Below are 16,734 nucleotides of genomic sequence, written 5' to 3' on the forward strand. Positions count from 1 at the left end.
GAAATAAAATTTTTAGTGAATATATGTAGTTTTTGTAGTTTTCATTTATTAAGGATTTAATTTATTATTGAAATAAAAAAAAAACGTTGGCTTTACTTCTGCTGAAACATCAAAGACATATAATATAATTATATTCTAATTTATTGACTTAACTGCAAAAATACGAGTATCTAAAACATTCGAAGTACATGAAAATGTATAAATAAACTGAAATATTGTTATTACATAGTTTTTGTATGAAATGAGAAATATTAAATAATTCAGTCTACCGAACTTCATTTTGTCGAAGAAGATGATGGTCAGGATGCTCAAATGACCAAGCAACTCTAGATACCCTAAAGATGGGGGATACTCAAATAAAGGTGTATGAGATTGCTATTATAGTAAAAATCTCAATTTAACTATAAATGAGTGATTAGAGAATAATCAAAACAGTGTGTTTCGTATCAGCTGAAAAAGGTTATTAGTTATATTTTTTAATAACAACGGAAAACAGCAAAAAGTCATTTTCAAAAAATAAATTTTAGAACAACTAGCTCAAACAGAAGTCAATGAGCCATTTAAACAGCTAAATGAGTTATATTATATACGGTGATATATTTACCTCTATTATATTCACCAAATCAATCAAATTTTGTTTTAAAATTTTAAAAAAATTTTAGAGAATATATATGGATCGAGTATAATGTCTGTAATTAACATTTTGAGGACCTATTTCTTTTTCTAGAGACGTAAGAAATTCTAATAATGCATCAAATGTATAAAGGTCAAAGTTGACTATTATGTCATTTTTCACTAATTTACAAGTCTAACGTTATAGTATAGAATATATAGGAGTCTCTATGCTACATACCCTTGGAAAGCGTCGTATTGTAAATTCTATAGCAAAACCGAACACCACAAAATTTAATTTCTGAAAAGAAGTGTAGTGTAACAATGCCTAAAATTATCCCTCAAAACAACGTCATTAAAAATAATTGCGCAATAGAACAGCCCGCTATCGATCCAACACATAGTAAGATCTAATATATAAATGAATAAGTGTTGGAAATCTCCACAATCTATAGAGCTTATTTAAAGAAAAAAATTTCAACCTATGACCTTGAGGGAGAAATATATAAATATATCTATAGACAGCATATATACACAAAAAAAATATCAATAACAGCATGAAATAGACAATTGTAATTTAACTGCCTGCATAACATGTTTTCATGGTTATGATTAGAAAGATAGTTAATCTAATGTGCCTTCATCGTATGACTATCTGCTTAGCATGATACTAAGAAATATAATAAATATTTTTAATCTAGTTAGTAATTAGATGTCAATATAAATAGTTAAGTTAAATCAGAATACAATGTATTTCAGTTAAAATAAATTTTGTTTGGAATAAGTTACTCAAAATTATAAAAAAAAATTTTGTTTCTGAAACTAAAAATGTAAAACGAAATGAATGGTATAAACTAGACGAGTTTCTGAAGAAGAACTTTCCTTTATTAGAACTCTTAAAATGTACTATTCAACGATGTAAAGAATGCCAATTTAAAATATTAAATATACTACTCAAATATTAATCGCGCAACTACTTATAAGTTCAAGGATATGTAAAATGAATATTAGTAGGGTATTATGTACAGGAAGACGTGGATGAGTGATTGAAATAGGATTACTCAAGAACTTTTAGTGATAAGATAATTCCTCCATGGTAAGTTCTTTAATATTTTAATCTTTCTTCAAGGCTTTCAATTATTTTATAAGTCGAGATATATGTAAGTATGTAAGTCTTCTACATGTTTACATCGTTATCAATTTTTATACTTTTTTTTTTTAATTTTGATGAATTTTATTTTTATTTAAAACTATAGTGACATTGAAATTTTGTTCAAGGATATGGAGAAATTTGTTGAAGAAAATTATTTTTAATTAACCTGACTTGACAAAACTTGATGTATCAATTTTTATGGTCTTTATGATCTTAAAGACCAATTGGACGTTCCAGAATGTGTATAGGAGTTACCTTCTTAGTATCAAATGATGTTTCTTAGTGAATACCTGTAGATGAAGATGTGTCATTACATTCCAAAAACTTCATAGGTATTTTAGTAATTTTACGTTTAAAGTTTATTTTTGTAAGAATGTTAGTAGTGTTATCTTTATAGCATTTCCATAACCAAGACGATACATGAGAAACCTATTCCAATTTATAACGGGAAAGGGTGGTTGGAATGTATTTAAAGTGGATCCATTTATTGATAATTGAGTGAAATTTATAATTACTGTGACTGTTGGAACTTGAAAGTAACGCTATTTGAATATTTAACACTTGTTAGATCTTTAAATTTAAAAAAATTTTTATCTAAAGGATTTTATAATTTAGAAGATACATGAGACACCTATTCCAATTTATAACGGGAGAGGATGGTTGGAATATATTTAAAATGGATCCATTTATTGATAACTGTGTGAAATTTAGAAGTACTGTGGCTGTTGGAACTTGAACGTAAGGCTATTTGAATATTTAATACTTGTTAGATATTTAAATTTAAAAAAAATTTTATCTGAAGGATTCTATAATTTAGAAGACACATGCGACACCTATTCCAATTTATAACGGGAAAGGGTGGTTGGAATGTATTGAAAATGGATCCATTTATTGATAACTGTGTGAAATTTAGAAGTACTGTGGCTGTTGGAACTTGAACGTAAGGCTATTTGAATATTTAATACTTGTTAGATATTTAAATTTAAATAAATTTTTATGTAAAGGATTTTATAATTTAGAAGATACATGAGACACCTATTCCAATTTATAGGTGTCCCGCAACTACCGGATTTAAGATCCAAGTACAAATCTCTGTATTTAAACATTGAGATATTTTTTCTGAGAAGGTAAATACTCCTATTATCAAATTTCTAGTAGTAAATGTTTGGCCATTAAATCTAGCATGCAAATATTTAATGTTGCCAAAATTACTGTACTACATACTATATTTCTGATAAATAAAATTTAAAGAAAATGTTATACGATGCATTTTTATTAATAAACAAATAAAAAAATTGGAATCATGTGAAATCTCTCCTATATTACTTGTTCAATCTTTCAATTGACACAATTATGAACTAATGAGGGGTTATTCTACTTGATTTAATAAGTATTTTATATATATTTCATTACAGTTATATGTGATTCTGAAATTTATAACATAAGTATAAGTAATTCAAAACTTAATCGATAGGTTTAGGTTTTGAAATATCCTTAGCCATAATCCCTAGTGCATATGCTTTCTAAGAAATTTGCAAAGAAATAAACTTATTGGCCTGTATAAAGCTAAGATAAGATCATTACTTGGTTTAGGAATCATTATAATCAAGGATATTTTCCACTCACTTAGGTGGTATCCTAATTTAATTATAGCATTAAAAAACCTGGAGTTAAAATATATGATGAATTAGGTGTCGTCATATTGTTGTCATATGCAGAGAAGAAGTTCATTGGCCGAAATTTTCAAGACAATGAGTTGTGGGGTTCGATAGAAGAGTAACGTGATAGTAAGATAATATAAAAAGATGCTTAAATACGAAAAAATAATCCAATTAAAAATTTTTTATAAAAATATACAGATAATTGAGATTTTTAGGGAGAATGATCTAAAATTTAAAAAAAAAAGATAAATCAAAAACATATTAGGTATGAAATTAAAGTATATAGGTATACTTAACAAAAATTAGAATATGATTAATTAAGGTTTTGCTTATGTTCGAATAATCTACTTAGGCCTATTAGTGCATTATGTTACCATTTAAAGATAACCCAGCGGTTTGCAAATCACTTTCAACTTTAAGCAAAGCTTAAAATGCTTTTTAGTGGGAGGTACTGAAAAATTGAAAGAGAAATTAAATGTTCTAGCAAACCTACCATAAGTCTGATATGTCATCTCAATAAGATTTTTGGATTTTTTCTTAACATAAACCATCTTGCATCTTGCAAACAGATGCCTACGTAACGTGGGGTCTTCCAATCTTTTTTTTTATTAAAAAGTTCGGCATAGAAAAAATTTAATTAAAATTTACGTGATGTAGACGATATGCCCAGATTTTTAAGGTATTCCGAGTTATTAGGAGTAGGAGTAGGAGTGAGTAGGAATCAAGAATGCCCAACACCTAGAGAGGAATGAAAACACCGGACAACTGAAAACATTTTATTAACGTGTAATCATGCTAGTATCGGGAAGATGCCAAAAGGTCTTGGGTCACAATATATTTTCATTAGAAAAAATGAAATTATTTTCCGGATAAACTTACCCACATAAATATACTTCTAAAAATTGTTTCTAAGGAGTTAATGCATATAGTATTCCAAATTTTGTTTTTCTTAATTTCTGATTTTTTGTTAAATTACTTCCCATTCTTTATCCTTTAAAACGAAACACGTAATGAACTTGAAAAAAAAAAGACACATCTGCTACAGCACAAATAATGGGAAAGGATGGATGGATTGCTTTCAATTTTAAATGCATTGGAGTTGAAAATTGAATTTGCACTTCATTTCTCGCTTATCTATTGAAAATGTTTCTGCAGCCACTCCGGAACAGCGCATGTGTTCTAATCACTGGTTAGTTGAATGGCTTAGCTTCCTACTTTACCATTCAAGATTTTCCAATCACTTTAACATAAAACGCTAAACCATGACGACGTTCGCCAACAAGCTTTCAACGATGAATGCAATTGAAAGAGACTTTGAAAATTTTTTCAGTTACTGTACCAAGCAAGGATTTTCTACAACACAAATGCTTGATATATGTCAACCTCTATTCCAACAACAACGAAAGGTGAAGACAAAGCGGTTCCTGTTTCTCACAACACTTGTCTTAATTGTTTATTGCTTTTATAATTGGTGCGACTCTTGCGCCTGGTTTTTAAGTGCCATTGGACGTTTGCTACTTATTCAATTGCTACCATATTGGAACTGGGCTCCACTCTACAATGGCAAATGTTTGATTGAACGTCCATTTCAAGAAACAACAACTAATTCATTACCACGTTTAGGACGACATGAAACCGACGTTGATAATTGTGCACTCTGTGAAATGCTCGGTAAGTCTTCCTGATTTAATCAATTACTTTGACTTCATTTTGATCTCTTTATAGATAGTATACCAACGACCTCGAATACTACATTTTCGTATATGGAAGCAAAATATCTAGAACGTGGCTTACCAGTAATAATAACAGATTCTCATGATGAACAAACACTTGATTGGTTGCTTGAAAAAATTCAAAATAATCCTCAAGATTTTTTATCGAGCGATCCTTGCGATATAGGCACAAACCTCATGCTGAAGAAATTCTTCAACCTTGACGTGGCAATACAAAAAATTAAATCTAATAATTCTATGACTAAGTGGTTCTTGCAATTCCGTAACTGTAAGTTTAATGCTGTAAAAGCATCTCGTATGTTTGTTACGCGTCCCTACTACTATCCATTGCATCTCGAACCATTTTACTCTAGTTGGATACTCATTTCACAGGACTATGTTAGTGCAAATCGTGAAATATATTTACAGGGTTTGATATTTGTGCAACAATTAAGTGGATTCTTCGAATTCCATCTACGACCTAAACAACCATGTGGATTCAGTTGTCCAACTATTGATATACGTTTAAGTGCTGGCGAATGTTTAGTTTTCTCCACAGATTTGTGGGTATTCAGCTATGAAATGTTGGAAAGTAAGAATAACAGCATTTCAATCGCAACAATTTTGGAGATCGATTGGCATTTATAAATAAAAGTATAAAAATTTGAAAAGAAAGATATGTACTAGAGACAATGTAGTAGTAAAAAAAAAAATAAAAACTAATATAAACAAAATTTTTATTTGAAAAACATAGTGATTAATGATCACTAATAATAGTTCTTTAAAGGTTATAAAATAAATCCTTAACTTTCTCGTGGTCAAAAGTCATAGCAAACTTCATGCCAAGTGGTAAATATATAACTTTATATCTAAGTCCTTAATCTCAAAGCATTCATTTCATTGCTAATTTTACCAATAATCTTTTTTTTTTTGTATTATTTTAGATAACAAAATATCAATTATGAATATATATAATAAATATATATCTGCTTCTTATCTAAGGCATTTTTGTTTCTAGTGTATCAAATTTTAAAAGATCCATTTAAAAAAAAACGAAAGCTTTTCTAACTTATAAACTATCCATACACTTGTTAAGAACAATTTGTTACTAATTCTTAGTCTTTATTCGCATGACAATCCGGAAAGCAATAGTACTTTGTCAACCACTTCTTTCTATCTTTCTCTATCTGCTGCCCTTTATCTTTAATTTTATACTCTCAGTGCTTTTAAATCAGTAAATACTGAATTCATATTATTTTGTGGCACTCTATATCGCTATTTCCAATGGACATTCTCAATTAAATAGGATTTACTGTTCTATTGACAGGAGTACTTACAACATGTTCTAACCACTATATGCGTTGAGGTTTGACATATTTTAAAATGTTTCAACTGATTAGTATCGTCTATTATTTTTTTCTGTTATTTTCTTCTATTATTCAGATTTCACAATTATTATACTAAAAGTGCCCGGCAATAAAAAGTAAAATGTACTGACATTTGCAAAGTTTCATACTCTATACCGAAATAGAATACGTTAAGATTCAAGCTCCAGATTGCTAAGCTGAACACATACATAGTCTCCAACCCCTTCTCATCTTTTATATTTTCCCAGTTATATATATATAGTATATCTATTCTCTAATAATGCAGTCGGAATGTACGTCCTGGGACGTACGGTCTTACTAGCCTAATGACAGATTACAACAACAAAATTATTTTTCTCTGTAAATTAAAGAAAAATTTCAAATTATTAGATAAGTGCCTGAAAACGCATCTGAGTCTTTTTCGCCTTCATCCCTCTAAATAAAAATCTAAATATTTAGATTATTAAAAATATTAATCGTTTAAAGCTAACGATTTTCTGGATGTAAAATTCTTTGGTTAGAAACTTAAAAGAAAGAAATCCTGACAAAAATATATCGCTTCAAATACAGTTGTGGTCCATATTAACGACCGATATATATTTTTGTCATTCATTATATCAAGTATTTATTTAAAAATTTATATTGAATACATTTAATTCCAATTATTTATTTTTATAAAATAAATATTACACTAAATGTGTTAATTATTAAATTTAGAAAGAAATACCGAATTACGTATTCATTGAAACCTGAAATGTATCTAGGCTTAAGATATACCTATTGAATTATTATTAAGAAACTCTACAATATGCGTTTGCCTTATTAGCTGGTTTCAATGTGCTATACTTTTTAAATAGTTATTTCTATGAGGCTCGTCTCTTTATTAATATCAGATAATGCAATTGGAGTCTTATCGTAGTTAGTGCTGGCTTCTTGAAGTAAACTATGATCCGCGTTCTTCAAACACTTGAAATGTGTACTAAAGTATACAAAATAATTACAAACATAATGCTGTTAAATGTTTTTGTTCTGGAGAATATTAATGGTTTGTACCTTTGTAAAAATCAAATTAACAATATCTACACTCTCCTTCATTGTAGGCATTTCATTTCAGTTTCAAAAACTATATATTATACTATATTATTAGATTTAAATGGTAATCACTTGTTATAAAGACAACTTGATATTGCAAAGCGTTCGTTATTTAGAATAATTAATGGAGTTGAGAAAAAAGTATATTATATCGAGCATTCGTTATTTCGTAACTCGTAACACTACTGCATTATTTCGTAGTATTGTTCATTTGGTTTGAAAATTTTACTTTGTTATGATTTCCAGACTATTCATTTTATAATTTATAAAATTTTTAATTAAAAAATAAATTTTAAATAAATTAAATTAAAATTTTATAACTAAATGTTTTATAAGCTTATAAAACTAAAAGTAATCAAAAGATACAATATTGAATATTTAACATTTTCCTACATTTAATAATTTATTTAAATTCTTATTTCTACATATATATATATAGTATACATTGTGTTTATATAGTTATAGCAGAGAGATAAATTCATAGAAATACAAAATCTCACAAATTCAAAACATGGTGATAAATTATCCAGCTGCAAAGAGCAGACTAACCAATATCTCAAATACAACGAACCTTCTTCTATAGTCGATTTTTATTCATATTCCATATTATGTTATTTATAATAATATTATTTTAGTTGCTGTTAGCTTGCATATTTTTATTTTTTTACATTTTTGGTGCTGTCAACTGGCACATTTTTATTTTATTCTTAATTTTTTTAGTGCTCGTAATTGGAACTTTGTCTCATTTTTATGTAAATATATATGTTTCAACTAAATTGATATGAATTCAAATAAATATGACACCTCATACATTGTATGACATTTTCAATTTCATAAATATTCAAATTTCTTTAAAAATATTAGGTATAACAACAACAACAACAACAATGTTTCTTTTTATATCGTAAATAGAAAAAGTTTTTGTTACACTTTCATTCATATTTGAGCTGAAGGACCTGCTCTAGGCAGTTGGCACTTATTTTTGGTTAGTTTGTAGTGTATAAGATTTAGTATCTCCATGAATTTATGTTTCTGATAATAGGATAACGATATTTAGACTTTCTTCATCTTAGTTTCTACAAGTTTCTGAAGAGTAGAGGTTAAATTATTTATAGCTTCGATTTTGATTCGTTCAATCTTTTCCTGTTGTAGCAAAGCCATTTTATTGAATTGCATCATTTCCCGATGCATATCAGATTGTTGTTTGAGCTTCCTCTCAAAATAATCCATCCACCAACCACTGTTCGTGTCTTGTTCAAATTTAGAATTATTCATGAAATCAAAATTATTTCCATTGGGGAAGCCATTTAAAGGCTGCATATGCAAATCATTGGAATTATCATTTTCACTTTTATATTCCATTTTAGGTTGTTTTAGCTCTGACATGGTTGTGCTATCTTCATCAAATTCATCATTTGACTTAGTATCGATTTGTACATGTGGATGTAAAATGGATTCGTGTGGACTATACATTCCTTGTATATTATTTGTTATCTGTATACGTGGTGGCTTTTGATCTGTAGTGCTTTGGTAATTTTGATTTAACGGCGTTGGTGTGCCGGACTGCTTTATTTGTGGTGAATTACTTTCAATCTGTGATTGCGAATTTAACTGAAAACTGGCATCACAATCAGCTTTTTTACCTTGTAAGTACTTAAACATATCCTCGAAAAATTCCCAATGCACAAAACCACAAGCATATTTTTTACTGAGATTTTTGTTATATGTAATTAGGATATTATGCCACTTTTTTTGTACTTTTGCAGCGCTGTAGCGATAGCCAAGTCTCTGTAATTGTCGAGTGCAACTCAACCAAAGTGCGGTACGTTTTTGTCTGCCCTCAGTGAAACGATCTTCCATAGGACCACGTATATGAATTAGAGCACGTGTTGCATCATTTGTCCAAGCTCGCTCATATGGACCACGACTGTTGCTGAATACATGAGGGTTTTCAGGTTCGTCCAACAAACAATCATCGTCAAAGTCCTCTAGATCATCATCACTGATTTGATAAAAAGCTATAAATTACAAAAAAAAAAATACTTTGATTAGCTAGGACATTTTAAAACCTTATTATTAAATTATTTAATATTATTGTTGAAAATCGGATTTAACATTAACTAAGTAATTCGTTTGAATTTCTTTTAATTCAAATTTCATATTAAAAGAAAATAAATTGTATGTCACACATATCCACATACATGTATTCTTTTTTTAATATTATGAATATTATATTTTAAAGATATAAGAATTAATTAATATTTCATTCTAACTGATAAATTAATGCAAAACTGTTTTTCTCAACTGTTATACATTTTTCTACAGTGTATGCATTAAATGGTAGACTGGCAGCACTTTTCTTATCCTCCTTTTTGTGTTTCATTTTCTAAACAAAAATTTAAAACTACAGTTGAACTTCCATGGAATTATTTTTTTTGCCTGCGCACTGAAGCTGTACCTAACTTCTCCTATGTTTCAGCTCTTTTAGAAAACTGTTTTAATATATCTAGCAAGTATAACAGTACTGTTTTTTGTACACAAAATTAAAAATTCATGCCAAACAACAAACACTTTTTGGCATAGCATCACCATAAATTTGAAGCAGATTCACTGTTTTTTATATAGACACTTTATTAAAAATTTATTTCAATCTTTTTCTTTCTAAAAAAAAGTACTTAAAAGTAAATAAATAAATCGTGCTTACTTTCACTTTCGTTAATAGGAATTAATCCGGCATTAGCAACAACACTTGCCATCATTAAATAACAAACAAATTTCTTGACTTTTTATGCTTTATCAATAAAATTAAAAAATTTTTATATTGAACTATCGCTGTACTACCGTCGTCCTTAGATCTGTGTCAATTCAATAGTTTTCTGTCACTACACTAAAATGCAAGCAGCTGAATAAAATCTTTCTAGCAGCAAATGAAATAATTAATAAGAGAGCATCACTAACTCTCCTAGATCTGAGTTTTGACAAAAGTAGTGTGAAATTCTACACCAACACATGTGTTTGTGTGCTTGTGTGCAATGCAGGCTAATCTCATTTTTAACCCTCTTCTTTTTACAGCCCTAGAACATCCCTTATTTTCTTTCATTCCATTGCTAGTTTTCTATGCTGTGCACAGAATTATAAATCTGGACCAAAGCAAAAGGGAGGAATGTTGAATAAAAACATTTCTAGCGAAAGGTGAATTCAAAATGTTTATGTTTTATAGAAACGACACGATTTTGTGTTCTGTTTGACATTTAAGGCAGAAGGAAGAATTTTTACGCAGACAAAAACTGCTATTATGCGCACTAAAATTTTTAAATTTATATACAATGGATTTGTCTTTTAATTAAAATAAATATAAGAAATTACCATAAATGCAACAGAAAAATTTTATAAAAAATTTGTAAAGGAACAAATTTCCAAAGTTAAATTATTAATAAAAATTACATATTAAAAGAGATGCAATAATATTTGAATGATTTATATACACATAAATATTTTCAGTTATTTAAAAAAAAATTACTATTAAAATAATAAATTTTGAAGATTATCTAAAAAAAAATTGCAACAAGTTTTGAAATTATTGAAACTGAAAAACAAAAATTACAATTACAAAAAATGTTAAGGCTTCTGTCAATTCGACAGAAAATCTACCTGCATTTGCTTCCACATTACAACTGCTCTTGACTACTCTGCTTCACTACAGATTCATATGTATATATCTCTGAAATGTTTTTAAAACTTATTTTATTTAACATAAACATCAATTTAACACTACCCAAAAATAATGAATATATGAATACTCACTAGATTTGCTACACATATGTATATAACTTTCTTCAGAAATTCAGAGAATATATATTTTTTATTATTTAGAATCTTAAAGACTAATAATATTACATTACAAATTATTTTATATAAACACACTATATTGAAATATATAATAAAATGTAAATTATTTTAATGAGCTTCTTAAAAAGTAGCCAGGGCTTATTTATCAGATATCACGGCGAATAAGTTGAATTAATCAAGGTAATCTTTAGGAAAGCAGGATGGCAGGTCTATCATTCCGTTTTAGTCTAGAGAATTTGTCATATTAGCCAGCCGATTCACATAATTTTAAAGATTTGAAAAATTGAGAATAGAGTTTTTATATATTATTTAGTTACAAAATGAAAAAAATATTAAAGAAAAACCGTAAAAAAGTTAAAATTAAATTTTAAGTAAAACTTGTATTTTATTTTATATTCATTTTTATTTATATATTTTGGGATAAGAATAAAACAGGAGTAGTGAAAATAGCGATTTTATGCGTGGTGTAGAGCGACTTCCTACACGAGATGATCCTGTCTAGCTGAACATAGTGGATCTAGACCAGAGAAGGTCCAGAAATAATCCTGGTGGACGAGACCAGCACTCTATCCATCTGTAGTTAAATATTTGCTCGAAGAACAATTGCCTCGAATAAAAATAATAGCACTAATGACGGCCTAACAAAGAATAATGACCCGGTCGATCGCCGAAGAGATGGCATGAATGCTGGACGTCTGGCTCTACAGTTATAAATATATCCAATTAAATTGTTGTAGCAAAACAAGATTTTAGAAGAAGAAAAAGACATATATTTTGTTCAAATACTTCAAATTGAACATAAATTGTGCATACTACACAGTAATAAAAAGGTTCTGATATGTGAATTTCAAAACAGCTGATTTTGTTTGTGCTTTTGTATATTAAAGAATTAAATGAAAAAAATGTTTCAATTTAAGTAAAATTTGTTTATTTTATATAATTATTTATTTCTACCAATTATTTTTTAAATATTATATTATAAAATACTAAATTTAAATTTTGTGCAGCACTACACAATAATAAATAAATGTTTTACCGGAAACATAGAATCATTAAACTTGAAGCCTCGTTACCTTAGTAACGTTGTAATTTAACACAACCAATATGAAATATAAAATACACACAAATTTTATCATTTTACCAAGTTACCGAGCACGTGTAAATATCCATATTATATATATATTTAGTTCCAACAAATTGGTCAACAAGAGGCTATTTAGACGTACAAACGACAAATAAATCGGGTGATATACCAATTCAATTGCACGACGTTACGAAATTGCAATCACCGAACTATTCTAAAAAATACCATATTAAAAACAATTGATTTATTCTAAAGTAGAAGATATTATGTTGAAATATTTAACATTTTTTATGCAATCAATTAAGTAATATGGCGTTTACACTAGCTCATTTTACTGACTCATTTCAAATTAGTCATTTGAAACTGTTTACATTCCTTGTTATTAATTTTTTCTTATTTCAAACAGCTGATTTGTCAATGTGCCTGATTATTTCAAGTAAAATTTATGTTGATGTGTAAATCAACTGTTTTGGTTTGAATTTAAATTTTTGAATTGTTTATTTGCGAGCCACTGGTGTTGTCACTAGACTTTACACAAAGCTGTTCTATTAAAATCTGTGTAAAAAGCGTAATTTGGCATTTTATTTGTATTACGTTCTTAGTTTGTACTTTATTTGTGTTTTATTTGAGTATTACCCCGAGTAGCCCGTGGAGCAGACTTAATATAAACTGAAAATTTATTTTTAGCTTCGATTAAAGTACTTTTTGGAAAGTAGAGGTTCCAAAAAGAGGTGTATCGTTTTTATTAAATACAACAACCAAATATTTGTTTATCTTTTTTGTATGAATATGTCAAAAACAATATTCTTAAACTGTTCAATGGTATGCGGTATGTTCAATGTATTCATTTGCATTTAAAACTCATTTGAAATTCGTTGGAACTCATTTATACAAAATAAGATCCATTGCACGAATGTGCATCTTATTTTCGCGTATGAGAATTTGTATACAGAAATCAATCATTTACTTCTTATTTGTGATTTTTGACCCAAATCAGTTAGTTGACGCCAGAGTAAACGCCATATTACAAAGCATTGATGTCAATAAATTTAATATATTTATATCAATACATGTATACTATATATATGAGACGAAGCTCAACAGTTGTTTTAAATGAATTAAGAAAATGGAATTGTAACTAAACAAGTACATTAAAATTAATATACTGGAAGCCTGTATTAAACTTATCCTTATTTTTTTATGGAATTGTTCTTGATAGACCTACATGAGTTGAAAGGTAGACTTTCATATTTTTGTTCTTTTTTATTCAGTTAAAAACTGAAAGCATCGAAAGCTCCAATGTAAGACTTGCAATCATTAAAAGCACTTTTTATGCATCAATGTTTACCTTTTCTCCCAATGTGGCCGCAAATCTTCCCTATATCACACTTACTCCATCCATCTAAATTTTATGGTCTAATATTTCCTGAGAAATCATTTTTTATTTAATATAGTATACGGTCAGTTTCACGAGTATTAATCAATGGAGATATATAATATTCTATAGTAAAGTAAGCTGTATATAATAATTGATTACTTATTATTTAATAAGTTAAGTTAAATATCTTTCACTTAATAATATATATTAGTACTTGAATTCCATATACATATTTTTTATATATTATTTTCGATATGATTTTGTTTAATTTTATTTAGTTTTAATAACATAAATAATGCGCTAAAATTTTTTAAAGTGTATTTCGGATATTCTACGCGAACATCTGTTTTTGACAGTATTGAAATTGGCGCGGCGTTAAATGCTTTTCATGTCGTTAATAAATTTGTTGTTTTTAGTTAATTTATAAATAATACAATTATGACTACTACAAATAATGAGGAAATGTAAGTTATAATCAAATTAAAATATATATATATATGTTATATATTTTTCATTTTTTTAAGGCTTGATTGGAAGCGCTTGTGGCAATTAGTTTCTGGCATTAATTATGAGACTCCCGAGGACACCGTTCAGACTGAATTACTTAGTGTAGCAAAAGAACTTGAATGTGGGCTATTGCAATTTAAGGATATGAGTGCATCTACAATCGACATTGAAAAGTTATTACAGCAAAAGAAGCAAGAAAAATTATTAATGTTCACACAGCGCTTGCAAGAGTTGCTAAATGTGGAGTCAAAACAATGTTGGGAGATATTATGCTATTATCTACAAAATGAATATCGCGGTTCCGCTAGTTTACTGACTGTGCTTCTATCAACTGAGACTAATATGAGTAAACTGCTAGATAATATTTGGGGCTATTACACGCTACAACGTATGATTATCTTAAAAATAGTCAAAAATCTCTTCATATATTTTAAAGTACCTAGTCATCCATATCATCATGAATACGAAAAAGTGGTTGAACATATTTCAATAGAAAAATTGCAAAAGTCTTATTTAAAACAATTAGAATTTTTAATAAATGAAAAGCCGCCAGGTAAGCTGGCGTCAAGAGAATTTTTTAATTTTAACGAAAAACTAATTAAGTGGTCGGAACGGAATGCACGAGAGATAAATGAAGTATTACACATATTATTACTGATAAGCGAGCAGTTGCCGTTTACATTAGAACAAATCAAAATATTATTTGAGTGCTTTAAGCAGCATGCTTTTGGTAGGCAGCAGCAGTACTTCGTTAGCAATAATGGCTTGCATCAAGAACTAATACAACGTATCACTTATTCGGAACTCATACTTTTTCTAAAATGCGTCGATTTTAATGATGTCGAGAAATGTAAAGATATTGCTTGTGAAGTAATAGATGTATTGGCAGATGATATTGAGCGTATGTACCACAGGCCAGAGAATGGACCAATGCTTTTGGCATGGATGTTGCTTAATTTCCGTTTTAAAAATGCAGCTGAAAATTTGGAGTCTTCTCGTAAGTTCAGGTTATTCGGTAAACGAGCTATTGACCTAGAATGCTTTAAATATTTGCGTAGTATGCTAACTAATGAAATGCTTAGGGTAAGCAAATTTATATATTTTGTCCCAGTATATTTTTATTTTAAACATTATTTTTAGAATGATAGTCTAGTGTCACAAATTGCACGCAGAACAGTGCATAACCTGCTAAGCTATATGTGCGACTTATTTGACAACGATGGCACATGTGCTAGTTACCCTTTCATATATGAATTGCTGGCTGAATTACTCTCTTGGCCCACGTTAGCGAAGCAATTTTGTAGTTCCGGTAAGTCTTAAAATAAGTAATTTAAATATTTATTTTAACTAATATATGGGCCTTTCTTTAGAAACTGGCACACGTTCCTTGTATAATACATTATTGGAAATATTTCCATATAATTTTATGCACATATCAATGTTGGCAACTGCGTTAGTAAAAGGTGGTCAGGGAGCATATGTAAGTTTTTAGTTTAAATTGTATTTATAATAGATCAATTTATTTTTTTTTAAATCTCTTTAACCAGGTTAAGTCTCAGCTGGAAGAGTTACCAATTTTTACTGATACGTATGAGCACTACGGTACTGTTTTGCGTGCAGTCAGTGTAGATGATTATGTACTCACAAGAAATATAAATCCTTTTCCGCATATTGATTATACTATTTATGAAGGAACAACTGTTGTAGTTATGTCCCGTGAAGAAGGCTATTGTGTGCATTTTCGAAAGAATGTCAACTATTTCAATGTCTTGCAACATGAGATGAATTGTTTGCTTTCAAGCACTACGCAGATTAGTAAAGATTTTATAAAAGGTGATCGGATTTCACGTGTTAACGAAGGACTTAAATATTTGTGCGCTGAGTTGCAACGTACAAAATCAATAGCAGCTATAAGTGCTGAAATGGTTCACCCAACAGAAATGTGTATAGACTTGCTTAACAAATATAAATATCTACAAAATCCACCAGTCGTGCTCTTGGCGAATTGTCTTAATGTGTGCACGGCATTATTGCGTCTGGTAGATCAAGAAATATACTTACGTGTTATTAATTTGGATATTTTGCCTGTCATTACAAATACCACATTGGATGATTTCAAAAAATATTCGATTGGTGTACACTTTGACTCCAAACTTGTTGGTAGCTATTTAGTAGAAATTGAAAAGAAAACTGAGTGCTATGATTTTTTTTTGGCTTACTTAAACTTTTTAAGAACTTATACGAAGGTAATTTAATAGTTGTACTTTTTTTTTTTGAATGAGTTATGAAAACAGATTTTTAATTCCAGCTTCAACGTCA

The 16,734-nt window shown here is 28.7% G+C and overlaps 3 protein-coding genes and 1 long non-coding RNA gene across 9 annotated transcripts in view; 3 read left to right on the forward strand and 1 right to left on the reverse strand.

The window, feature by feature from the left end:
- Window positions 1-1,411: 1,411 nt before the first annotated feature.
- Window positions 1,412-3,015, forward strand: LOC119683675. 6 transcript variants are annotated; one of them, XR_005252673.1, is made up of 6 exons: window positions 1,412-1,708; window positions 1,869-2,097; window positions 2,149-2,328; window positions 2,381-2,503; window positions 2,568-2,705; window positions 2,770-3,015. It is a non-coding gene; the product is annotated as an uncharacterized LOC119683675 (long non-coding RNA). The 6 variants fall into 6 exon arrangements; XR_005252671.1 differs by having other exon boundaries at window positions 1,413-1,708; window positions 2,146-2,301; window positions 2,366-2,503; XR_005252672.1 differs by having other exon boundaries at window positions 1,413-1,708; window positions 2,149-2,301.
- Window positions 3,016-4,432: 1,417 nt separating this feature from the next.
- On the forward strand, window positions 4,433-5,819 carry LOC119683668. The gene is made up of 2 exons (XM_038097473.1): window positions 4,433-5,097; window positions 5,152-5,819. Exons 1-2 carry the CDS (start codon window positions 4,689-4,691, stop codon window positions 5,784-5,786), a joined length of 1,044 nt encoding a protein of 347 aa, XP_037953401.1. The 5' UTR covers window positions 4,433-4,688; the 3' UTR covers window positions 5,787-5,819.
- Window positions 5,820-8,491: 2,672 nt separating this feature from the next.
- On the reverse strand, window positions 8,492-10,647 carry LOC119683670. The gene is made up of 2 exons (XM_038097475.1): window positions 10,302-10,647; window positions 8,492-9,615 (listed from the first exon to the last, which is right to left on the reverse strand). The coding sequence occupies exons 1-2, from the start codon at window positions 10,354-10,356 to the stop codon at window positions 8,651-8,653; spliced, it is 1,020 nt and encodes a 339-aa protein (XP_037953403.1). The 5' UTR covers window positions 10,357-10,647; the 3' UTR covers window positions 8,492-8,650.
- Window positions 10,648-14,237: 3,590 nt separating this feature from the next.
- The window catches only part of LOC119674988 (nucleoporin NUP188-like), a 4,546-nt gene continuing 2,049 nt past the window's right edge, over window positions 14,238-16,734 (forward strand). Inside the window, exons 1-6 of the mRNA XM_038086148.1 lie at window positions 14,238-14,372; window positions 14,433-15,498; window positions 15,556-15,724; window positions 15,786-15,895; window positions 15,963-16,661; window positions 16,724-16,730. Of these exons, the coding sequence (XP_037942076.1) occupies window positions 14,347-14,372; window positions 14,433-15,498; window positions 15,556-15,724; window positions 15,786-15,895; window positions 15,963-16,661; window positions 16,724-16,730 (2,077 nt within the window). The 5' untranslated portion in view covers window positions 14,238-14,346. The remainder of the gene's footprint in view (window positions 14,373-14,432; window positions 15,499-15,555; window positions 15,725-15,785; window positions 15,896-15,962; window positions 16,662-16,723; window positions 16,731-16,734) is intronic.

Source organism: Teleopsis dalmanni, chromosome 2 (genome assembly GCF_002237135.1).
Source record: "Teleopsis dalmanni isolate 2A chromosome 2, ASM223713v2, whole genome shotgun sequence".
Classification (NCBI taxonomy): Eukaryota; Metazoa; Arthropoda; class Insecta; order Diptera; family Diopsidae; genus Teleopsis; species Teleopsis dalmanni.